At 43.0% G+C, this 25,997-nt stretch overlaps 1 protein-coding gene and 1 pseudogene across 2 annotated transcripts in view; one reads left to right on the plus strand and one right to left on the minus strand.

Moving 5' to 3' along the window:
- The first annotated feature begins 9,214 nt into the window (after positions 1–9,214).
- LOC309615811 (ATP-binding cassette sub-family C member 4-like) overlaps positions 9,215–25,997 on the plus strand; it is a 204,891-nt gene continuing 188,108 nt past the window's right edge. Inside the window, 1 exon segment of the mRNA XM_082365781.1 lies at positions 9,215–13,459. Coding sequence (XP_082221907.1) covers positions 13,238–13,459 — 222 coding nt within the window. The 5' untranslated portion in view covers positions 9,215–13,237.
- On the minus strand, positions 17,819–19,575 carry LOC309616025 (large ribosomal subunit protein uL22m pseudogene; annotated as a pseudogene). Its single transcript has one exon. The product of its transcript is annotated as a large ribosomal subunit protein uL22m pseudogene (transcript).

The following is a 25,997-nucleotide window of genomic DNA, read 5'->3' on the forward strand; positions in this document are numbered from 1 at the left end:
CTGCAATTTTTTGGAAGAGTTTGAGAAGGATGGGTGTTAGCTCTTCTCTAAATGTTTGATAGAATTCACCTGTGAAGCCATCTGGTCCTGGACTTTTGTTTGTTGGAAGATTTTTAATCACAGTTTCAATTTCATTACTTGTGATTGGTCTGTTCATATTTTCTGTTTCTTCCTGGTGCAGTCTTGGAAGGCTATACCTTTCTAAGAATTTGTCCATTTCTTCCAGGTTGTCCATTTTATTGGCATACAGTTGCTTGTAGTAGTCTCTTAGGATGCTTTGTATTTCTGCAATGTCTGTTGTAACTTCTCCTTTTTCATTTCTAATTTTATTGATTTGTGTCCTCCCTCTCCCTCTTTTTCTTGATGAGTCTGGCTAAAGGTTTATCAAGTTTGTTTATCTTCTCAAAGAACAAGCTTTTAGTTTTATAGATCTTTGCTATTGTTTTCTTTGTTTCTGTTTCATTTATTTCTGCTCTGATCTTTATGATTTCTTTCCTTCTACTAACTATGGGTTTTGTTTATTCTTCTTTCTCTAGTTCCTTTATGTGCAAGGTTAGATTGTTTATTTGAGATTTTTCTTGTTTCTTGAGGTAAGATTGTATTGCTATAAACTTCCCTCTTAGAACTGCTTTTGCTGCATCCCATAGGTTTTGGATCATCATGTTTTTGTTGTCATCTGTCTCTGGGTATTTTTTGATTTCCTCTTTGATTTCTTCAGTGATCTCTTGGTTGTTTAGTAACGTATTGTTTAGCCTCCATGTGTTTGTGGTTTTTACATTTTTTTCCCCTGTAATTGATTTCTAATCCCATAGTGTTGTGGTCAGAAAAGATGTTTGATATGATTCAGTTTTCTTAAATTTACCGAGGCTTGATTTGTGACCCAAGATGTGATCTATCCTGGAGAATGTTCCATGTGCACTTGAGAAGAAAGTGTAATCTGCTGTTTTTGAATGGAATGTCCTATAAATATCAATTAAATCTGTCTGGTCTATTGTGTCATTTAAAGCTTGTGTTTCCTTGTTAATTTTCTGTTTGGATGATATGTCCATTGGTGTAAGTGAGATGTTAAAGTCCGCCACTAGTATTATGTTACTGTTGATTTCCTCTTTTATAGCTGTTAGCAGTTGCCTTATGTATTGAGGTGCTCCTATGTTGGGTGCATATATATTTATAATTATTATATTTTCTTCTTGGATTGACCTCTTGATCATTATGTAGTGTCCTTCATTGTCTCTTGTAACATTCTTTATTTTAAAGTCTATTTTATCTGATATGAGTATTGCTAGTCCAGCTTTCTCTTGATTTCCATTTGCATGGAATATCTTTGTCCATCCCCTCACTTTCAGTCTGTATGTGTCCCTAGGTCTGAAGTGGGTCTCTTGTAGACAGCATATATATGGGTCTTGTTTTTATATCCATTCAGTGAGCCTGTGTCTTTTGGTTGGAGCATTTAATCCATTCATGTTTAAGGTAATTATTGATATGTATGTTCCTATGACCATTTTCTTAATTGTCATGGGTTTGTTTTTGTAGGTCCTTTTCTTCTCTTGTGTTTCCCACTTAGAGACGTTCCTTTAGCATTTGTTGTAGAGCTGGTTTGGTGGTGCTGAATTCTCTTAGCTTTTGTTTGTCTGGAAAGCTTTTGCTTTTTCCGTCGAATCTGAATGAGATCCTTGCTGGCTAGAGTAATCTTGGTTGTAGCTTCTTCCCTTTTATCACTTTAAATATATCATGCCGGGGGCTTCCCTGGTGGCGCAGTGGTTGGGAGTCTGCCTGCCAATGCAGGGGACACGGGTTCAAGCCCTGGTCTGGGAGGATCCCACATGCCGCGGAGCAACTGGGTCCGTGAGCCACAACTACTGAGCCTGCACGTCTGGAGCCTGTGCTCCGCAACAAGAGAGGCCGTGGTAGTGAGAGGCCCGCGCACCGCGATGAAGAGTGGCCCCCGCTCGCCGCAACTAGAGAAAGCCCTGGCACAGAAACAAAGACCCAACACAGCCATAAATAAATAAATAAATAAATAAATAAATAAATAAATAAATAAAACAAACCCATTTAGATATATCATGCCACTCCCTTCTGGCTTGTAGAGTTTCTGTTGAGAAATCAGCTGTTAACCTCATGGGAGTTCCCTTGTATGTTATTTGTCGCTTTTCCCTTGTTGCTTTCAATAATTTTTCTTTGTGTTTAATTTTTGTGAATTTGATTACTGTGTGTCTTGGTGTGTTTCTCCTTGGGTTTATCCTGCCTGGGACTCTCTGCACTTCCTGGACTTGGGTGGCTATTTTCTTTTCCATGTTAGGGAATTTTTCAACTGTAATCTCTTCAAATATTTTCTCTGGTCCTTTCTCTCTCTCTTCTCCTTCTGGGACCCCTATAATGCGAATGCTGTTGCGTTTAATGTTGTCTCAGAGGTCTCTTAGGCTGTTTTCATTTCTTTTTATTCTTCTTTCTTTATTCTGTTCTGTGGCAGTGAATTCCACCATTCTCTTTTCCAGGTCACTTATCCGTTCTTCTGCCTCAGTTATTCTCCTATTGATTCCTTCTAGTGTATTTTTCATTTCAGTTATTTTACTGTTCATCTCTGTTTGTTTTTTCTTTAATTCTTCTAGGTGTTTGTTCTTTAATTCTTCTAGGTTTTTGTTAAACATTTCTTGCATCTTCTCGATCTTTGCCCCCATTCTTTTTCCGAGGTCCTGGATCATCTTCACTATCATTATTCTGAATTCTTTTTCTGGAAGGTTGCCTATCTCCACTTCATTTAGTTGTTTTTCGGTGGTTTTATCTTGTTCCTTCTTCTGGTACAATGTCCTCTGCCTTTTCATCTTGTCTATCTTTCTGTGAATGTGGTTTTTGTTCCACAGGCTGCAGGATTGTAGTTCTTGTTGCTTCTGCTGTCTACCCTCTGGTGGATGAGGCTATCTAAGAGGCTTGTGGAAGTTTCCTGATGGGAGGGACTGGTGGTGGGTAGAGCTGGGCATTGCTCTGGTGGGCAGAGCTCAGTAAAACTTTAATCTGCTTGTCTGCTGATGGGTGGGGCTGGGTTCCCTCCCTGTTGGTTGTTGGCCTGAGGTGACCCAACACTGGAGCCTACCGGGCTCTCTGGTGGGGCTAATGGTAGACTCTGGGAGGGCTAACACCAAGGAGTCCTTCCCGGAACTTCTGCTGCCAGTGTCCTTGTTCTCCCCGCCTCTGCAGGAGACCCTCCAACACTAGCAGGTGGGTCTGGCTCAGTCTCCTGTGGGGTCACTGCTCCTTCCCCTGGGTCCCAATGCACACACTACTTTGTGTGTGCCCTCCAAGAGTGGAGTCCCTGTTTCCCCCAGTCCTGTCGAAGTCCTGTAATCAAATCCCACTAGCCTTCAAAGTCTGATTTTCTAGGAATTCCTCCTCCTGTTGCCAGATCCCCAGGTTGGGAAGCCTGACGTGGGGCTCAGAACCTTCACTCCAGTGGGTGGACTTCTGTGATATAAGTGTTCTCCAGTCCGTGAGTCATGCACCCAGCAGTTATGTGATTTGATTTTATTGTGATTGTGCCCCTCCTACCGTCTCATTGTGGCTTCTCCTTTGTCTTTGGATGTGGGGTATCTTTTTTGGTGATCTCCAGTGTCTTCCTGTCGATGATTGTTGAGCAGTTAGTTGTGATTCTGGTGCTCTCACAAGAGGGAGTGAGCGCACATTCTTCTACTCTGCCATCTTGAACCAATCTCCTCTAGTGAATTCTTGAGGGATTCTCTCTGTGCAGCTCTGTAACCACCTTGGTCTCCCTGGTCCCTTGGCTCAATCTTCTTGACTCAGAGCCTCCTGTGGGCTCTGCCCAGGTGCCCACTTCCTGCACCCTGGCCTGGAAACTATTTCAGGACAGTAAGCTGAATCAGGTTTTGGCTCACCTCGTTGTTTTTCTGTGTCTCAGGGGTCACTGCCCTTCATTGTTTGATGCCCAGTGTCTTAAAGTTACACATATTTTTCTGATTTATTGTTGTTCTTCTTCTTTCAAGTGGAAGAATAAATCTAGTCCCTCTTATTTCATCTTGACTGGAAGCAGAAGACTGTCAAAGTTATATTTTTGAAAGTTAAATTTCATTCAAAGGTAATTATAGGCAAAAATTAGATGAATCTTCCCCTGAACACTTTTCTTTTAAAGAACATTATTCACCAACACCCCTTTGTCTAATTTTAAAGTAATTTCTAGGATTGCTAGGATCTGGATAGAAATAGTTAAGCCAAAAGGTAAATTATATAGACATTTTCCCCAACTATGCATCTTTCTTATCATTTAGCAATGATTCCTAATCAAATATAAGGCTGCTCTTGGGGGCTCATTCTCCCTCTCCTAGAGTTTCAGAAGCAGAAAACCTTCCCCACTCCCACCCACCAGCCCCAGCCAGAAAGCACATGTGGTTGCATTTATTTATCAAAATATTCCAATCAGTCCAGGTAACATCACACAGAAATTGTGGGCAGAAGGAACCTTGACCAGGTCACCTGATGTTTCTCTTTTCATTTTCTCCCATCTCTAGCTACAAACACAAATCTGCTCAGTTGCGTTGCTTTGAGAATAAAATGTACAGGGATTTGAACTTAAAATATGTGTTCTTCCCCCAAATAATTAAATCATTACTCTGTAGTTTTTAAATGAATTGACACTGATCCCCTACCCGCTCACCTCAAAAGTTAATATTTAACATTTTTGTTGCTTCTGCCATTACAGGAGTTGTTATGGAAATTACCTGTGTATTGGTTTAGCAAATAGAAACCGGGTACATGAGGACCAACTGTGCAGTATTCATTGGAAACTAAATATAAAAGTAGGTGAGAATTGAGACTTGACTTTTCAAACAAAACACCTTGACTGGTTTGGTTTTAGTAATTCATTTAAGACTTGCTTTCTGCTAATTATTTACTATTTTGTGACTTCTTTTACTTAATTCGTTTTAATCTATAATTTCAGTTCTCTGAGATCAAAGGGATGACTAACAGGGTGAATGAATTCACCTCTTCCTGGTGCCTCGGGCATCACTGTGCTTTAAGGTTACAAGTCTAGGGAAGGAAATATTCCTGGTTGTTGTCATCAGAGCTTGAAATCCCACTGGGGTGACAGGATACGTTCATAGACAGATAAACATATATCAAGCACCAAAGGCTGGAAGAGACAGAAAGAGCAGGAGTAATTTACATGAAGGAGCCATCACCATGGCCTCCAGTTTAAGAAACAGATCATATAAGCCCTTCAGTATGATCTTCTTCATCCAGTCCAAGTACAAGCACAGTCACCCAAGTTTCATTTTTCCAACAAAACGCTTGAATACCCACGTGCCTTATTCACAAAAAGTTCAGTGTTTCCTTCTCTCCTTGGATCATCTTCATATATGCTCCCCCACCCACTGTGTTTAAGAAACCTGGGTCTCACTCAGTCTTCCTCAGTGCAGATGGATGGTTTTGGAAATACATAGAGTCATGTTTTTCTGGACCAGATACTGACTGTTGCACTATTTGGTACCAGGAATGGATCACAAAAAAACAGACCCTCAAGATGGGAATCTGAGATTGGTCATCAAATTGATTGGGCTGGAATATAGTGACAACCCTATGGCCAATGAAAAATAGGACCCGGGTAGGGTATGGCATCAATGGCAAAAGAGGTGTTTGAATTATGGTCTGTGACTGCCTTGGATGAAGTACTTCTCAAAGGCAAGGCTTTGGGACACTGAGTGGCTACTGCATTTAACGTTTCGTTGGGAATGATGGTGCAAGGATCGTGAGGTTGGATGACTACTCCTTACTGTACCAAAGAGCCTTAAATAAAGAAAATGACAAACTCAGGACTTTAAATACTCAATTTAAGGCCATCAGAGAACCCAAGAACTTCTATGATAGCCCTAGAATAATCACTGATCTCTTGTAGCCACAGAACTGATAGAGACCTACAGTTGGATGATTTGGTCTGAGGAATTACAAGAGAAACTGACTTAGCAGCCTCTCCAGTTTTCTGACATAAACCTTAGGGCATTAATTGAGAACTGGGACTCTGAGAACTGAAATGGGGACATTTGTGTGGATTTGAACAAATAAAATGATTTTGAAACACCAAAGGTCCCTAAGTCACCATTACAAGTGGATTCACTCTCTTCTCCGTGTCCAAGGAGACGAGACTCCTTTTCATGGTTGAAAACACCCTGTTAGGTTGGAGTGCTATTTTACAGGATAAGGTACATGCTTTGGGTCAGAAATTAATATTTCTCCCACAGTCAGACACTGGTCCAGGATATAGCTGGTAGAAGTTGGAATAGCGCCTCTCAGTCTCACACCTGAAATTTGCTTCCCATTCCTGCATATTTAATGTCTGAAGATTTAGTGGACTTTCTTTACTTCTGCGAGGAGAATGCGTCCACCGGGAGACACATCAGTGGTTCCAGGTAAACTGCTTCTCTTGCCACTGAATCAATATGCAGAGAAGCAGGTAAATTACTGACTGGAGTAATTGATTACAATTATAAGAGGATGTAGGGTTGCTACTACACGGTGGGGCAGGTAAGACTTAGTCAAACCAGGGACTCTCTGGAATGCCTCTTAATACCCTCAAGTCCAGTAATTAAGGTTAAAAGAATGACTGTATTCACCCAGTTAAGGATTCTGATCCTTCAGGAATGAAGATTTAGGTCACAATACCACATAAAGAATCCCAGCCAGCTGACTTCCTGGCTGAAGTGAAAGGGAAGATGGAATGGGTAATAGGAAAAAATTATAAATATCAACTAAAGGCTCAGGGTCAGCTATAGAAATGAGGGCTACAGCAGCTAGGCATGTTTTCTACTTTGTTGTTATGTACATGTTATTTATGATGAACCTCGAGAACGTTATACTAAGTGAAATAAGCCAGTCACAAAAGGACAAATACCATATGATTACACTTATATGAGTTACCTAGAGGAGTCAAATTCAGAGAGAAAAAAAGTAGTTGCCAGGGGCTGGGGGAGCAGCGAATGGAGAGATATTGTTTAATGGGTACAGAGTTTCAGTCTGTGAAGATAAAGAAGTTCTGGAGATGGATGGTAGTGATGGTAGCACAACATTGTGAAAGTACTTAACTGCCACTGAAGTGTACCTTAAAAATGATTAAAATGGCAAATGTTACATTGTGTATATTTTACCATAGTTTCTTTAAAAAGCACAAGACTATTAGAGTTGTCAGATGTAGGCTCAAATACGGGTAGAAGGGCGTGTATGGAGTAGTCAAAGGGGGCAGAGCAAAATGAGCTTGGTCAACTTATGTCTCCTACCCCTAAGTCCATCCTTCTTCTTCTTCTTTTTTTTTTTTTTTTTTTTAAGAAAAAAAAAAATCCATGTTCTTTAATGTACAAAAAAGTATGAGTAGAACCAAAAGCAAATTAAACATTCTCACATTTGTTTATACCACAATCTAGTTCTTTATATTACCTTTACTATTCAAACAACAGAAAGTAGGTGGCGATTTAGGGATTGGGAAAGAGGTAAAACCCCAAACAACATTTCTACTGTGTTTACTCTATGCTGTGTATACAGCCATCCTTTAATAGGCTCCTCTAGAGAGCTGGGGCTAGGATTCTGGAGACCACTTTTCCCAGAGTCCCTTGCTGGTTGGTTCCTGTTAGATTCTGTCAGCAGGAGGCACCAGAGGGAGACCTGAGGCCCGGGGAGGGAAAGGAGACTTCCTATGTTGCTTTCTGCCAGCATTCCTCCAGCTTCTGGCACCGTCTCCAGCAACAGCCCAAGCCCCCTCTCAGCGAGACTAGAAGCAGTGGCAGTTGGAGCCCCAGTGGAGCTGAGCTCCTTGGTGCCCCGTCCACACCTCCTGGTTTCCCAGAACTTGTCTCCTCGTGGTCTGAGCCCCTGTGGAGTCGGGCCTCTTCCTCAGGGGTCCACACAGCTGCTGAGGCCTTGCCTGAGCACCGGTTGAGTGGACATTCCCCTCAGGAGTCTGAACAGCACCTGTAGTGCCCTTCTCTCAAGCTTTAGTTCTGGTCACCCCACCTCTTCTCTTTTGTTTCCTCAACCCAAGGGATTTTATCTGCTTCCTGCAGTTGTTTGTTTCAGGGTTACCTCGGTATCTCCATTGTGCTCTCAGATTTCCAATACCTAGGTAGCCAGTTTTTTGTATTAAATCCTTTCTGTTTAAAGTACTAGTGTGGTTTCTCTTTTCCTGATTGGATCCTGATTTATACAAATAAAAACTAAGGGATTAGCAGAAGAAAGAGGGGAGAGGGAGGCAGGGAGGGAGAGAGAGGTTTAATAGAACCGTTGACCCTCCCCTATACCTGGCAGAAGCAACTTTAAAACCACCAGATAGAAAAACTCACAAACCATGTCACATGGAACTCCCACAGAGAAGATAATCTCCTTTGAAGGCCATTACAGTTTGAAGAATCTCAATTACCAGATTAAACAGCAGTTTAGAAATAGCTGAAAAGTGACTTAGTAAATTGGAAGAGAAATCTGAAACTATCCAGATTGTAGCACAGGGAAATGAAGAGATGAAATATATGAAAGCATGATTAAGAGAAACGAAAGTTGGGATGTATGAAACTAGAGGAGAACTGAGGCAGAACAGGTAAAAACGTCATTTTTGAAGAGAAAATTGTCCAGAATTGAAGAAAAGTAGGAGCCTCCATCTCAAACAGGGCTTTAAAATGACAATAAAATATGTGTAGTGTTTTTTATTTATCCTATATATAACGTATGTATTATTTTATTACACTCATCAGTCATAAAAGAGATTTTCAGATTGGACAAGAAACACCATCTATGGGGAAGTTCCCTGGCGGTCCAGTGGTTAGGACTCTGAGCTCTTACTGCCAAGGGCCTGGGTTCAATTCCTGGTCTGGGAACTAAGATCCCGCAAGCCACATGGCATGGCAAAAAAAAGAAAAAAGAAATACCATCTATGCCATTTATAAGAAATCCACCTAAAACATAATGAAATCAGAGGTTTAAAGTGAAGGAAAATGATATACGAAGAAAACATTTCCCCCAACAAAGTTGCTATAACAATATTAAATGTTATGGACTGAATGTGTGTGTCCTTCCAACCCCAATTCATGTGTCGAAGCCCTAAACCCCTGTGTGACTGTGTTTAGAGGTAGGGCCTTTAGGGAGGTAATCAAGGTTAGATGAGGTCATAAGGGTAGGGCCTTGATCCAGTAGGACTAGTAAGAAGAGAGAGTCCAGAGTTCTCTTGCTCTATTGCGCTCTCTCTCTCTCTCTCTCTCTGCAAGCACACACTAAGGAAATACCATGTGTGTACATAGCGAGAAGGCAGCCCTCTGAAAGCCAGAAAGAATATTCACTAGAAACCAACCATGCTGGCACCCTGATTTAGAACTTCCAGGCTCCAGGACCGTGAGAAAATTAATTTCTTACTTTTTAGCCACCCAATTTGTGTTTTGTTATGGCAGCCTGACCTGAGTAATACATTAATAGTAGATAAAATAGATCCTGTGGCAAACAAACAAACAAAAAACAAAAGAAAGAAAAGAAAAAAGACAAAATATTATTATGGATAAAGAGGATCAATATTATAGGATTTTAAAAAAATCACAGAAAGTCAGGAGGGGGAATTGGATGAAGGCAGTCGAAAGGTACAAACTTCCAGTTATAAGATACAGAAGTACTAAAGGTGTGATGTACGACATGATAAATATAATGAACACTGCTGTATGTTACATATGAAAGTTGTTAAGAGAGTAGGTCCTAAGAGTCTCATCACAAGGAAAAGATATCTTTTTCTTTAATTTTGTATTTATATGAGATGATGGCTATTCACTAAACTTATTGTGACAATCATTTCATGTAAATCAAATCATTATGCTGTACACCTTAAACTTATACAGTACTATATGTCAATTATATCTCAATAAAACTGAAAGAAAAATGAAACAAAATTACAGAAATTTAAAACAATCCTGAGTTTGTACACTGATGATTTAGCATCAATATATAAATCAAAAGTACATAGAATCAAAAGATCATTTGATAGGGACTTCCTTGGTGGTCCAGTGGTAAAGAATCCGCCTTACAGTACAGGGGACATGGGTTCAATCCCAGATCAGGTAACCAAGATCCCACATGCCGCGGGGCAACTAATCCCGCGTGTCACAACTACTGAGGTCGCGTGCCTCAACGTGAGAGCCCGTGTGCCGCAAACGATAGAGCCCACGCACCCTGGAGCCTGGACACCACAACTAGAGAGAGAAAACCCGGACGCCACAACTAGAGAGAAGCCTGCGCGCCGCAACAAAGAGCCCACATGCCTCAACGAAGATCCCACGCGCCACAACTAAGACCCGATGCAGCCAAAATAAATTAAATAAATAAATAAATAAATAATTTTTTAAAAAAAGATCATTTGATAAATCCACACATATAGAGATTTTCATACATGCTGCTTAGAAACTCCAGATCAAATACAAAATTAATATAAATGTAAAATTAGTAAGCTTGATCTCAAAGATGTATAGAACTCTGTCTAACAAATAGAGAATTATTAAGTATATATGAAATATTTTTATAAATGTATTAGGCCACAAAAGAATTAAAAGAATTGATATCATAGAGAAAACGCTTGTTGACCGTGATGCAGTAAAATTAAAAATAAATTGGAAAAAATTAACCCCAAAGAATATTTATTTTATATATTGGGAAACCAAAGCCGGTTGTTTGAAAAGGATAATAGCATAGGTAAAGGTCTGGCAAGGTTAGTCAAGGGAAAAAGCTGAGAAAGAGAAGGAAAAGAAATTTTAATTTAAGATTGAAAAAGGGTGTGTAAAAAAGTCAGAATACTATAAAGCAATTTAATGCAAATGAAAACCCATAATATATTTTAATAATACTTAATAAGTTCACTTCAACAATCCAAAGATAGTGTAATACCAGAAAATAATGTAATTTATCATATAACAGATATAGATAGAAAACCTACATGATATCAATAGATTATAAAATCATTTTATAACATTCAATATCAATGCACAATTAAGTCTCCCCACTCCACCCAGAAATGTAAACTACAATTAGAAGGGAAATCCCTTAGCCTAAAGGGAACCTAGAAGAAATCTATATCAAATACCATATTTTAGTGGTTAGAAATTAGAAAATGTCTCTTCAAAATCAGGAACCAGATAAGGATGCTCATTATCACAACTTCTATTGAGTATCTCTGTCTTTCTCCTGAATAGCACAAAGGCTTTAAAATTCTTTCATTCAGAGAGGGCATACCATTCCCTGAATACACTTATAAATATACTTTGAAAAGAAAAAAATGGATCCACAAGGAAAGTGTGGGATCCAAGAAGCAACAAAGATCCATCAAGTTATCCAACACTTTAGAAATGTCAGTGGGGACACAATTATATTGCGATTTTAAAGTTTAGGGAATTTATTCCACTCATTCTTTTTTATTCAGCAAACATTTGTTCATATCCTATCGTGGGAAGTAGGTGTTTAAACATTTTATTATGGAAATTTTCAAACATATCCAAAAGCAGAATAGTACAATGAACTTCAACAATTATTAACAATGAAACAAGCTTCAACAATTATTAACATGTTGTCCGTCTTTTCTCATTAAACTCTCCACTTTTGCTGCTTGCCTCCAGTATTTATCCCAACTCCCAGATGCATATAATTTCACTGATAGATACTCCCATACACATCTCTAAGAGATAAAGACTTGAGAAAGATAAACACAATACCCTTATCCCATTTAATAATCACCTTAACATCATGTAATATGTATATGCTCAGTACTATGTGTCAAGAACATGTTGAGAGGACTTCCCTGGTGGCGCAGTGGTTAAGAATCCGCCTGCCAATGCAGGGGACCCGGGTTCGAGCCCTGGTCTGGAAAGATCCCACATGCCGTGGAGCAACTAAGCCCGTGTGCCACAACTACTGAGCTTGTGCTCTAGAGCCCACGAGCCACAACTACTGGGCCCGCGTGCCACAACTACTGAAGCCCGCGCACCTACAGCCCATGCTCTGCGACAAGAGAAGCCACGGCAATGAGAAGCCCGTGCACAACAATGAAGAGTAGCCCCCCCTTGCTGCAACTAGATGAAGCCCGCGAGCAACAACGAAGACCCAACGCAGCCATAAATAAATAAAAAATAAATTTATAAAAAAAAAAAAGAACATGTTGAGAAACGTAGATGCCTGCTGAAACCTTTATACAGGATCTTGCTAGTTTTCTTTGGATCCGTCAGTCTTTATAAGCATATGCATTTAATTTGGCATTACATTCCTATATTTATTGAACCCAAGAGGTCATTCCAATGATCACTGCTTCCTTTTCTAAATCGCCACAAGCCATCGGTTTAATAATTCATTTTGGAATTTTACTTGACAGCAGTTTCTGGAATGATTCATTTCTTCCCTTTGAAATGCTGGATAAATAGCTTCAGTCTTCTTTTTTTTTGGAATAAAAATTTTTATTAGTATAGTTGCTGTGCAGTATTATAAGTTACAGGTATGCAATATACTGATGCACAATTTTTAAAGGTTATACTCCATTTATAGTTTTTATAAAATATTGGCTATATTCTGTTGTACAGTATATCCTTATAGCTTTTTTTTAAAATTTTATTTTATTTATTTTTTTATACAGCACGTTCTTGTTAGTCATCCATTTTATACACATCAGTGTATACATGTCAATCCCAATCTCCCAGTTCATCCCACCACCACCCCGCCACGTCCCCCCCTTGGTGTCCACACGTTGGTTCTCTACATCTGTGTCTCTAATTAGCTCCAGTCTTATCTTGCTACCAGTCCTTTTCTTTTGTCGTTATTATGCAATAACCTAATCAGATAGCCTGCCACCTAACACCTGAGTCAGAAATTTAAAATGCTCTTGAGGAGAGGTCGGAACATACATGGAGAGGTGGGAGGGGCTGCAGCATGGAGGTCAGGGGCCCGCAAAGGTAACTTTTCCCCCCGTCACAGTGATGGGGGACCTGGGTCTGGTGAAAATGCTATGGTGTTTGCCTTTGCTGCATGTTACGTGCCCCCACACCCTGGTTTAAAAGATGAGAGAAGAAGCCAATCAATACCTCAGACCCTCATGCCTTTTCCAGCCTCACCCCTCCCCTCCTTGTCCTTGTGTGTCAAGCCACTCAAATATCAAGGGCTAAGCTTTTAAACAATAGAGAAGTTAGCTTAAGAAAGATTTCAGCTCTGAGACAGAACTCTGGGGAGACCCGGATGGATGCGAGGGCAAGTCCAAGGGCAGATACAAGGGCAGAGGGGAATAGAAGGGCGGAGATGGCGGGGGCAGGGCAGGGGGCGGAGCGGCCGAGGGGTCGGAGGACACTCATTCGTCTCATCCTCTTCCCCACCTCTCAGTCACGGGCTCACTCAGCAGTCAGGGGGCCGGTTACGGAGACACGACAAGCCTTCTCTCGGCCTCAGCCCTGCTCTTCTGGGGAAGGTGAGTGAAGTATGCGCTACATCTCTGTTTAAAAAGCATGGCCATAAGTGCGTGCGCAGCGATGCACCCCCTGAGGTTAGACACAGCCCCTGGCGAGGTCTGTAGGGAGACTCTCCTCTCTGCACTCTAGGTCTGGGAGGCATCTGCCGGCCTTGTCCTGACAGGTTCCCCTGTGAACTCTAGGCCAAGTTCTTAATTCATTTGATCCACTTCCCCAGGGAGCGCCCCTGTGTGGCTTTTTGTCTAATCTGAGTTTTCCAAGTGATGTCCCTATACCTTGCCAAACTTCCCAGAGCCAACTTGGACAAAGGCCAAAGAGGACTTCAATTAATTCCATCCTTTTCATGTCTGGGTTTATCGTTGAGATCAAGGCCTCTTTTCCATAGGGAAATTGGAAGCTCTCTTACTATGAATGAAAACAGAAGCGGCTGGTTAACAGCACCAGTTCTTAATTACCTGTTTGTCTCGTCTTGGCAAGCTTTCCTGACCTGAAAGAGGAAAAAAAAAAAAAAAAAAGCTAGTGCTCTTAATAGCTTCTTTGAAATACATTTGTTGTTCTGTGCTGGTCTTCCTGGGCTTAGAGTCTGGCTTTGTGGGTCTCCTAGCCTCGAACTGGATAAACTCAGGACCAGGAGCTACCGGGACACAGAGGTGATTTGAGTGGACAGTCTGTAACTTGTTTTCTTCCTGCTATTTGGCATTTTCTCTGTCATGTATAAATCATCTGATCCAGGCTTTCTGGAGTGCCTCCAGAGATTTCTTTTCTTTTTAGGTATGGTAAAATTACATAAGATTTACCATCGAAACCATTTCTAAGTGTACAGTTCAGTTGTGTCAAGTACATTCACGTTGTTGTACGATCAGTCTCCAGAATGCTTTTCGTTTTGCAAAACTGAAACTCTGTACCCGTTAAAAAACAGCTTCTCATCCCTCTCCCCCCAGCCCCTGGTGACCACCGTTCTCTCTGTCTCAATGAATTTGACTACTCTACGTGCCTTGTGGAAGTGGAGTCACACACTAGTTGTCCTTTTGTGTCTGGCTTATTTCACTGAGCATAACGTCCTCAAGGTTCACTCATGTCGTAGCATGAGCTCCACAGATTTTCACATCATCCATCTGACTTTTTTTTTTTTAACATCTTTATTGGAGTATAATTGCTTTACAATGGTGTGTTAGTTTCTGCTTTATAACAAAGTGAATCAGTTATACATATACATATGTTCCCATATCTCTTCCCTCTTGCATCTCCCTCCCTCCCACCCTCCCTATCCCACCCCTCTAGGTGGTCACAAAGCACCGAGCTGATCTCCCTGTGCTATGCGGCTGCTTCCCACTAGCTATCTATTTTACGTTTGGTCCATGCCACTCTCTCACTTTGTCCCAGCTTACCCTTCCCCCTCCCCATATCCTCAAGTCCATTCTCTAGTAGGCCTGTGTCTTTATTCCCGTCTTACCCCTAGGTTCTTCATGACCTTTTTTTTTTTTTTTCTTAGATTCCATATATATGTGTTAGCATACGGTATTTGTTTTTCTCTTTCTGACTTACTTCACTCTGTATGACAGACTCTAGGTCCATCCACCTCACTACAAATAACTCCATTTCGTTTCTTTTTATGGCAGAGTAATATTCCATTGTATATATGTGCCACATCTTCTTTATCCAGTCATCTGATGATGGACATTTAGGTTGCTTCCATGTCCTGGCTATTGTAAATAGAGCTGCAATGAACATTTTGGTACATGACTCTTTTTGAATTATGGTTTTCTCAGGGTATATGCCCAGTAGTGGGATTGCTGGGTCATATGGTAGTTCTAACTTTAGTTTTTTAAGGAACCTCCATACTGTTCTCCGTAGTGGCTGTATCAATTTACATTCCCACCAACAGTGCAAGAGTGTTCCCTTTTCTCCACACCCTCTCCAGCATTTATTGTTTCTAGATTTTTTTGATGATGGCCATTCTGACCGGTGTGAGATGCTATCTCATTGTAATTTTGATTTGCATTTCTCTAACGATTAATGATGTTGAGCATTCTTTCATGTGTTTGTTGGCAATCTGTATATCTTCTTTGGAGAAATGTGTATTTAGGTCTTCTGCCCATTTTTGGATTGGGTTGTTTGTTTTTTTGTTATTGAGCTGCATGATCTGCTTGTAAATCCATCCATCTGACTTTTTCTGAGCTTTTTCCTTTCCTCCACTTTCATACGACTGAGCTAACAACAGATAAATCTGTTCATTAAAAAAATTATTCTTTCAGGACTTCCCTGGTGGTCCAGTGGTTAAGACTCTGCACTTCCATTGCAGGGGACACAGGTTTGATCCGTCAGGGAACTAAGAATCTGCCTGCCACATGGTGCAGCCAAAAAAAAAAAAATTATTCTTTTCAAGGAGGGAAGCAAGAGAATTGAAGATAAAAAGGTGTATTTGAAAGAGGAGAAGAAGAAGGCAGGTAGAGATGCTTTGAAAGCACTGCTGCAACAGCAGCATGGGAAGGAGTAGAAGCAGCAAAGCAGTAGAATTGGGGATGACAGGAGGGGACACTGGCCATCATGTGCCCAAGAAAACTCTGATGGGGAGTCTTCCTCATCACCTGCCCTGCCTCCAAGCACCTTGAAGAGTGGAATCCCTACCCCTTGATGCCACCGTGCCTCTAGGAAAATCTTTTGAACAACTGGATGAGAAATCAGTCAGGACTCAAATCCTGCAGTCACTCAGGCACAGCAGGACATGCCAGTGTCGTCTCCAAACTGCCCAGTACGTCCTCTGATGTGATCCAGTTCCTCATGCTCATTGCTCCAAATGTCCATTGAGTTCCCCGGGAACACCTTCTCTGTATCAGAGCAGGAACGCTCTGCAATCCCACCTCATCTCCCACCGAGCTCCCGCCTCCTGTCACTAACAGGCGCTTCCTCCGTAATCTTTTGCAGATTCCCTTTATTTTCACACACACCACTCATCTCAGATCCCAAGGTGGGTCCTGTACCCATTTTCCCCAGCCTTCCAGACCTTTCTCCTTTTCCTTCTTGCCAAATGATACCAGCTCCCCTGATGCCCAGACCATGAGACCACCCCACCCTCTCCCCACCCGCCTTCTGCTTTCAAGCAACTTCCTACTCACTGCCCCCCAGTCACTTAAGGGGAACTCTTTCCACTCCACCTTCGACCAGCATTTACACTCTGGCCTCTTCTTTCCTGAACCGTCTCATCCGCAGGAACCTCTCCTCCACTCCATCCATCTCAGCCACCTGATCCCAATACCAAACCCTGCATCTTGTCATCACCAGAAAGTGCGCCGCCCCTGAAATCTCAGATGTAGACACCCGCTTCTCCAAATCCATCCCCTACCCTTCCCGCATATTAGCTGCAGGATGCCCATGGGAACAACTCTTCAGCCTCAGGGAGACCCCTCCCCATGGATGCCATCCCCTCAGGTCCCAGCGTCCAGCCAGGATTCCACCGCCCAGCATTAAAATCACTCCCTGGGAAACACCTGCAACTTCCTCTCCTTCCCTCAGCTGTACCATCTGGAAACATCCAGTCCTAGAGAGTGGGAGCCCCACCTGCTGCAAGCCTGCCGCTGGGCATTCCCAAGGAATCACCCACCTGGGCAGACTGAACTTATTAGAGATGTAATCACAAACTTTAAATGGACTTTAAGGAGCAAGAATTTGTACTAATGGGGTCACTTTCCCACTCCCTAAAATAGCTACCTCAGGCCTTTTCTTCTCCCTTCAAGCCCTCAAACACACACACAAACACACACACACACACACACACACACACCCGCCTCCCTAGTCACGGTGTCTGCAATTCATTTTTTTTTTTAAATAAATTTATTTTATTTATTTTTGGCTGCGTTGGGTCTTCGTTGCTGTGCGCGGGCTTTCTCTAGTTGCGGCGGGCGGGGGCTACTCTTCGTTGAGGTGCGTGGGCTTCTCATTGCGGTGGCTTCTCTTGTTGCGGAGCACGGGCTCTAGGCGAGTGGGCTTCAATAGTTGTGTCACGCGGGCTCAGTAGTTGTGGCTCACGGGCTTAGTTGCTCCACGGCATGTGGGATCTTCCCAGACCAGGGCTCGAACCCATGTCCCCTGCATTGGCAGGCGATTCTTAACCACTGCGCCACCAGGGAAGCCCTGTAATTCATTTTTTAAAACTTCAGTGTAATTAGTGTGCTCTTAGTTGTGTGCCTCTCAGTTTCAGCTTTCGTTCTAAGTACGGTTAGTAACACGTCATCTCGCCATGTGGGCATGGGGAGCCCTGTGGGGTGAGGCGGACAGAGGGACGCATGCAGATACACAAGCGTGTGGTCCGCTGGGAGGGGGCACAGCCTCAGGACCTCAAAACCCCGCCAGAGCCATCCTCTCTCTCTTCTCTCTCCTCTCTCCATGCATCCCTCTGTGTGGTCTTCCTACTGATCAAAAGGTTTAGGAGAACCACAGAGGGCAGAGACTAAAGTCTTCACAGATAAATGACAGTGGCATCAGTTTCCTAGGCCTGCTTGACAATGTACGGAAAACTTGGATGGCTAGAGACAACAGAGATTTAGTTCCTCACAGTTGTGGAGGCTGCAAGTCTACAATCAAGGTGGCAGCAGGGCCCTGCTCCCCCTGAAGCCTCGTGGGGAGGCTCTCCCATTGCCTTGTCTAGTCTCTGGCAGCTCTGCCTTCCGTGGCCTGTAGACGCATCACTCCGGTCCCTGCCTCCACTTCTTCCTGTGTGTCTTTTTTTTTTTAATGACAAATCATAAAAAGCATCTGTTTTTAATTTTTGTTGGTTTTAGGAAATAAATGGGAAAATATATACTCTGTGGAGTCTTAATACGCCCATCATAGAGTGTGAATGATGGTCTGGTTGCGAAGCTTCTGGATATACTCTTTGGCGTGGGCAACTGCTGTCTTCGGTGCCTCATCTGGAGGTAGAGGGCCTTCCACCAACTTCACAAAATAATAGCAAAAAACCTTTTCCATAATCCCAAAGCACCCTCTGTCGGGGTATCAGATGCGTTTCAGGTACTGGCCTCGCCCTGAGGTGGACTCAGCTATATATAAATTGGATCTGAATTCCACATTGTGGTTTCTCACTGCCATATCTTGTGCTTCTAAGAGAACCTCTTTAATTATCTGGGCCCCTTTTTTGTCACTGAATTCCAACTGAGCCAGAGCCTGGTCAATGGACATTCCTCGTATCAATTTTGCCAAATACCACATCTTGTCTTTGCTGTACTTTATTTGTCTTCGACAATGGTAGATTTCCCCAAAGCCAGCTTCCCCCTCAGATTCTGCATCCATAAGGCACCCAAATGATCCAGTATTGCCGCTGCCATCTTTCTCCCTCCTCTCCTTCCTGTGTGTCTTTACGTCGCCTTCCCTCTGTGCTTCTGTGTGTCCAAATTTCTCTTATAAGGACACCAGTCATTTTGGATGAGGCCCTCCACTCCAATTCCAATATGACCTCATCTTACCTTAACTAATTACATCTGCAACTACCTTGTTTCCCAACACCCGTCTCAGGTCACATTCTGAGGGTGTTTGGACTTGAACAATCTTTTTAGGAAACAAATTCAATCCATTACAAAGGTTGACATGCATTGCTCAGTGCCAGTGCTGTGTATTTGCTTATTCAGCTAAAGCCATGGAAAGCTACCAGAATGAATCCGACATTATCTTGAACGGGGTGGAGCTCAGTGTGAATCAAAAGAGCAGGATTTGGCAAAACTTCCCAGTAACTCTCTAGAGATCTGGACAATCTCTGTGGGGTTTCTTCTCATATCTACCACTTGGCTCAAACGTTCCTCACAGTTATGAGTGTGAAACCCAGGGGGAGAGTTACAGATCCATTGATCATCCAGATAAAGTAGGTAACAACATTATGGAACAATTAGACTCTGTGTCTTTTAGCAATTACTTGAGGACACCCCATAACGTAATTTGTGGAAGACATTCCATTGGGGTGTTATTATATGTTATCACGGAACTCCAGAAGAGTGGGATGAAAATGAGCTTCTCTTTCTTGAATCATGCCAGGCAAATCCACGTAGGAACTAGTCCTGTGAGCTGTACAGCTGGAGCAGGGTCCGCGGAGGCTCTGACTCCCCCAGGATGCCACCTGCACGTCCTCCCGCTAAGACTAGGGTCCCAGCCCGTAGAGGATGCCAAAACCTCCAACTAATGGACATGGGCTTCTTTTCAAGGCATAAGCCTTCTTTAATGTCAGCTCATTAGAAAATGCTACCTTGTTTAGGGCAGTGGAAAGAAGACTGACATCGAAATATTTTGATTTTTAAAATGATGGATGTAAAGCCTCAGCTGTGACAGGCCGTCCTCTGAATGAAACTGATAAAGAGCTTAGCACATCCTAGATTTGTACTTTTTGGACACTTGTGAATACATATTTTTTAAGAAAGAAATTATCTTTTAAAAATAGTCTGTATCAACCTATACTAATCTGCAGTATTGTCAATTACTACCTGTGTTATACAACAGAAACCTTCTGTTTTTGTGTTTGGATAAAGGGTTACAGAACTCAAAACAAAAAGGCCCAGTCCAGGGGGTCCAGCATTCTATTAGAGAGGGCCATACTCCTAGGGTGGCCACTACAAGTCTTTTTTTTATTTATTTATTTATTTTTTGGCTGCGTTGGGTCTTTGTTGCTGTGCGCAGGCTTTCCCTGGTTGCCGTGAGCGGGGACCACTCTGTTGCGGTGCGTGGGCTTCTCACTGCGGTGGCCTCTCCCGTTGCGGGACACGGGCTCTAGGCATGCGGGCTTCAGTAGCTGTGGCACGGGGGCTCAGTAGTTGTGGCTCATGGGCTCTAGAGTGCAGGCTCAGTAGTTGTGGCGCACGGGCTTAGTTGCTCCGCGGCATGTGGGATCTTCCCAGGCCAGGGCTCGAACCCGTGTCCCCTACATTGGCAGGCGGATTTTTAACCACTGCGCCACCAGGGAAGCCCCACTACAAGTCTTGATATTGTCTCTTAGTCCAGAATTGACCATTTATTAATGTATCAGATGCCACAAATGGGTTTTTTTTTTTTTAAATTTATTTTTGGCTTTGTTGGGTCTTCGTTGCTGCGTGCGGGCTTTCTCTAGTTGCGACAAGCAGGGGCCAGTCTTCGTTGCTGTGCACAGGCGTCCCACCGCAGTGGCCTCTCCCACTGCAGAGCATGGGCTCCAGGCACGTGGGCCTCAGCAGTTGTAGCACGTGGGCTCAGTAGTTGTGGCTTGCGGGCTCCAGAGCGCAGGCTCAGCAGCCGTGGCACACAGGCCCAGCCGCTCCGCGGCATGTGGGATCCTCCGGGACCAGGGCTCGAACCCGCGTCCCCTGCATTGGCAGGTGGACTCTCGACCACTGCGCCACCAGGGAAGCCCCACAAATGGGTTTTTATTTGCAAAACTATTGGCCTGTTAGTTTGAGTGATGGATGTTAGAAAGGGCCATTTCTCAGGGACATTAAAAGTATTTGATATGTGTGGACAAGGTAAAATAGCTTGAAAATACCACCCTCTCCACCACCTCAGACACCTATCTGCCTTACATGAACATGGAAAATTATCCACTGAAGCCTCCAGCTTGCACCTCTTACAGATGGGGCTCGTGGCTTCCTGGGTTCAGGAAAATGGTTTAGGGAAATTTCTGACCACACGATATCAGAAAGAGGGCGCAGAATGTTGCTTTGGGAAAGTTGTCCAAGTGAATCCTTTATAGAGTGGGAAAAGTAGGTTGGAATTCCTGTGTATCAGTCAGCCTTAGCTGGCTTGTGTTTTGGTAACAAACAGTGCCCCGATTCTCAGGGGCTTCCAGCAACCAAAGCTGTTGGCATGTTGGCTGCGGGTCAGCTGAGGTCCTGCTCTGCATCTCCTTCATCCCACGAGCCTGAGGGAGGAGCCCCTCTGTAGGATATACTGGTCTCAAGGCACAGGGCAGGGAACGATGGTGAGACCAAAGAAAGGATCTTAAAACCTCTACTTGGAAGTGACACACATCACTTCCACTCACCTTTCATTGGCCAAAGCAAACCACATGGCCAAGCCCGAGGTTGCTGGGTCGGTGGCAGGGAACATGGACACAAGCACAACCTACTAACCCACCAAGGCTGGAGAGCTGGGAGTGGGTCGGGCTTGCAGAACTGGTTGCATGAATGGTGTTGTGCCTTCTGTGCTGATAACTGTTGGCCTAATAAATATCTCTGGCTGAAGCTGGTTTTACTCTAACTTTGTAGTGGGGCTGTGGGGGGAGTGGATTCTTTGACAGCTCCCCTTATCTGGCAAAAGAGCCCAAGTTGTGCACAGCCCTCCCCCGACCCCCTGACAAAGGCACATGGCTCTCATTCCCTGTAGCCTTTTCAAAGCTTGGCTTCTGCAGTTTCCCCCAATCTCTCTGATGCATCATCAAATTCTTCCTTTTTACTGAATCATTCCCATCAGCACATAAACATGCAGACGTTTTTCTCATCTTCAAAACAAAAACATGGACCTTGAGGGCATTATGCTAAGTGAAAGAAGTCAGACAGAGAAAGACAAATATCATATGATTTCACTTATATGTGAATCTAAAAATCAAACAAACAGAAAAAAACAAGCTCATAGATGCTGAGAACAGGTTGGTGGTGCCTGAGGCGGGGATGGGGAGTGGGACTTGGGGGAAAGGAGTGAAGGTGGTCAAAAGGCACAGAGTTCCAGTTACAAGATAAGTAAGTCCTGGATGTAATGTACAGCATGTGACTATAGTTAACAATACTCTACTGTATACTTGAAAATTGTTAAGAGATTTGGTCTTGAAAGTTCTCATTATAAGAAAAAAAAATTGAAACTGTGTAGTGATGGATGTTATTTAACTAGGCTTACTGTGGTGATCATTTTGTAATATATACATATAGCAAATCATTATGTTGTATACCTTAAACTAATACAATGTTATATGTCAACTGTATTTCAACAAAAAGCAAAACAAACAAAACACCCAAATTCTTTTAAACCCCCAGCCCCCTTCGGTTACTGCCTTTTGCCTGTTTCTTTTCCAAGAAAAACATCTTTAAAAAATTGTCTCCACTACTCTTTCTACTCCTTCAGTATTGAATCATTCACTAACCCGCCTCGGTCCGCCTGCACCTCCAGGATGCCACAAAACCCTTTGCAGAGATCACCAGGAACCTCCCTGTTCTGCGTCCAGTAGACATTTCCAGTTTGCATGCGTTGGCCTCTCCGTGGCATCGGATGCCGCTGCCTGCAGGGTCCACTGAAACACTCTCTTCTCCTCACTTCCTCGACAGGACCCTCTCCCGGTTTCCCTTGTGTCTCTGCTCAGTCTCTCCTGAAGGGAGCCCTGAGGTCTCTTCTGAGCTCCACACACTGGTGCCCAGCTGATCATCTGACTGAGACGTGGCGCGGGCATTTTAGGCTTCTCAGGTCCACACCTGAGCTCTTGATCTCCCCTCCAAAACTCGCGCTCTGCCTTTTTCCTCATATCAGTAAGGGCGCTGCCACGCGGCCAGACGTGCGTTCCCAAACACTCTAATTGTTATGAGCTGCCTTCTCTCTCTCCCATCTCCTCCAGCCCGTTTCCAAGTCCAAACGTTTCTACCTACAATTTCGTGACTGTCTGTCTGCTGCCACCGTGCAACCTAGGCTGCCACCACCTTCTGCTTACGGAGTGACAGAAGCTTCTCAAGACAGGCTTGCTTCACTACCAGTGAGAGAGGATTTTGAAAACCCCAAGAGATTTGTTTTGGCCAGAATTTAAAGAGCTTACAGTAATATCATTATTTGGAATTTGTGATTTGAAGGAAGGAAGGATTAAATACAGTTGTGCTTTATTCAAGGATTCCCAGTTAAGCGCCTTTAAAAACATATTTTGAGCACATACACACACAGAGACACAGAGACACAGCTGGCTGTTACAGGTGTGGTTTTCATTGAACCAGCTCTGTAAGAGGGAGAATTCTGGGTGTGCTGGATTGGAAGGAGAGGAAGTAGTTCTGGGCTTTCCCAGGTGATCTGGGGGGTGCCCACACCTCCTCCAGCAGGGACCTTGGGGTTCTGGCTCCAGGTGGCCCTCAGGCCGCAGGGCAGACTCGAGAATGGAGGGCTTGTCATGCACCTGTGCCCTGACCTCCAGATGATTCTTGGACAAAACCCAGAGCACCCTCGGAGATGATAGCAAAGTGTGGGAGGAGATTTATTTTTCTTCCCATATAAATTAGTGTAATTTGATACCACTCTTCTACTGCCACCACCAGACGGACTAGAAAGTGTCTGGTACCCTAGTTGGCACTGTGGTATTTCTAATTGAATAAATAAGCATCTTTTTTTTTTTTTTACAGTATTTAATTTTTTAATTTTGTTATTTTTTAAAATTTTATTATTTTTTTTATACAGCAGGTTCTTATTAGTTACCTATTTTATACATATTAGTGTATACATGTCAATCCCAACCTCCCAATTCATCCCACCACTACCCACCTCCCGGCCGCTTTCCCCCCTTGACGTCCATACTTTTGTTCTCTACATCTGTGTCTCTATTTCTGCCCTGCAAACCGGTTCCTCTGTACCATTTTTTCTAGGTTCCACATATATGCGTTAATATACAGTATTTGTTTTTCTCTTTCTGACTTACTTCACTCTGTATGACAGTGTCTGGATCCATCCATGGCTCTACAAATAACCCAATTTTGTTCCTTTTTATGGCTGAGTAATATTCCATTGTATATATGTACCACATCGTCTTTATCCATTCGTCTGTTGATGGGCATTTAGGTTGCTTCCATGACCTGGCTATTGTAAACAGTGCTGCAATGAACATTGGGGTGCATGTGTCTTTTTGAATTATGGTTTTCTCAGGGTATATGCCCAGTAGTGGGATTGCTGGATCATATGGTAATTCTATTTTTAGTTGTTTAAGGAACCTCCATACTGTCCTCCATAGTGGCTGTATTAGTTTACATTCCCACCAACAGTGCAAGAGGGTTCCCTTTTCTCCACACCCTCTCCAGCATTTGTTGTCTGTAGATTTTCTGATGATGCCCATTCTAACTGGTGTGAGGTGATACCTCATTGTAGTTTTGATTTGCATTTCTCTAATAATTAGGGATGTTGAGCATAAATAAGCATCTTGAAATATAAACTTTGTTACCTTTTTATTTTTGAAGGAACCAAAAGTCTTTCCTAAACCACAGCTTTCATTCAAAATGAGTAACATAGCAGAATGTCAACCATTAGTTTTTCTTAGAAATCTCTATTTCTGCTCAATTATTCAATTGTTAATGGTGCACTAAAGTATTTAAAAATGAATTTTAAGGCGGGAAAGGGATCTATTAATGATCCATGCTATGAAAGCAATTGTGTCTTTGCTTTTATATATATATAGAAAGAAAAGGAAAAAAATCATTGTCATGCCAGGTATGACTCATGAACTTTCTTTTCATAGTTCCTTTCCTTCCTCTTCTTCAAAACAAATAAATCACTAAACCGATAACCCAAAACAACCCCCCTCGACAACTTATTCCTTTTAATAAAAGATTAATCAGTGGCATGTCGTTTGGGAAGAGGGGAGCAAAACCCAGTCTTCAGCAACCGTGGGCTGTTCCTGGGGAATAAGCACCTCACCCTGGTGAGACTTTCCCAGCTGTGTTGCTGACAGATGGAACGAGAGAGAGAGGAGGGAGGCGAGGGGATACATTTCAGGGGCTTTATGAACGAGCTGAGCATAAATCTGTTCAATAGATTAGGCTTTCGTTTCCCCTTGCTGCAATATGAGAAATATTAGAGGTAACTGAGATAGAAGTCCTTTGTGTATGCAAAGTCTCATTGACGGTGTCCCCTCCACAAACATGATACAGTCTTGAATTTATACATGTTCCAGCCCCAGATGAGTGCTGTGTGCTTAGTGAGTTCCGGGTGCTGTGCTTGGTGGTCCACAGCATCATTCCATTTTTTTCCACCGAATGACCTCCCCTGAGCAGGGCCTCTCCCTTTCTCAATGAGAATCTAAAGCGAAGGTGCCACGGGGGAGCTGGGACTGGGAAGCAAGCTATTTGATCCTAAAGTCTACATTCCCCGCCTCTGCTCTGCACCGCCTCCACGTCCTTAGCCTTCACTCGCTTCCTCGGGTTCGGTCCCCCTCCGTGGGCCCCAACCCTGCAGAGCTGCGGGCACAGCGGCAACCATAGTGTCCTAATGGTGCATGGCGCCATCTGGTGGCCAAACTAGGCAACTGTAGGGATCCACACTACATCCACTGTATTTGGGACGTATGACTGCTTTATTTGGGGTGACAGCAGAGCCCTCTAGCTGTTCTTTTCTTTTCTCTTTTTTTTTTCTTTTCTAACAGAATAACATTAACTCATATGTTCAAAGAAATTCATGTTCCCATTTTAACTGACTCATGGCACGAACAGGAAGTGTTTACGTGGACAGAAATGGAAAAGGGGAGGATCGCAGGAGCAAAAATGGGTTACAAGGAGCATTTTATTTTATTTTTATTTTTAAATTTAATTTAATTAATTAATTTATTTTTGGCTGCATTGGGTCCTCGTTGCTGCACGTGGG

Source organism: Balaenoptera borealis (assembly GCF_965194805.1).
Source record: "Balaenoptera borealis genome assembly, chromosome: 18".
In the NCBI taxonomy this organism is placed as follows: domain Eukaryota; kingdom Metazoa; phylum Chordata; class Mammalia; order Artiodactyla; family Balaenopteridae; genus Balaenoptera; species Balaenoptera borealis.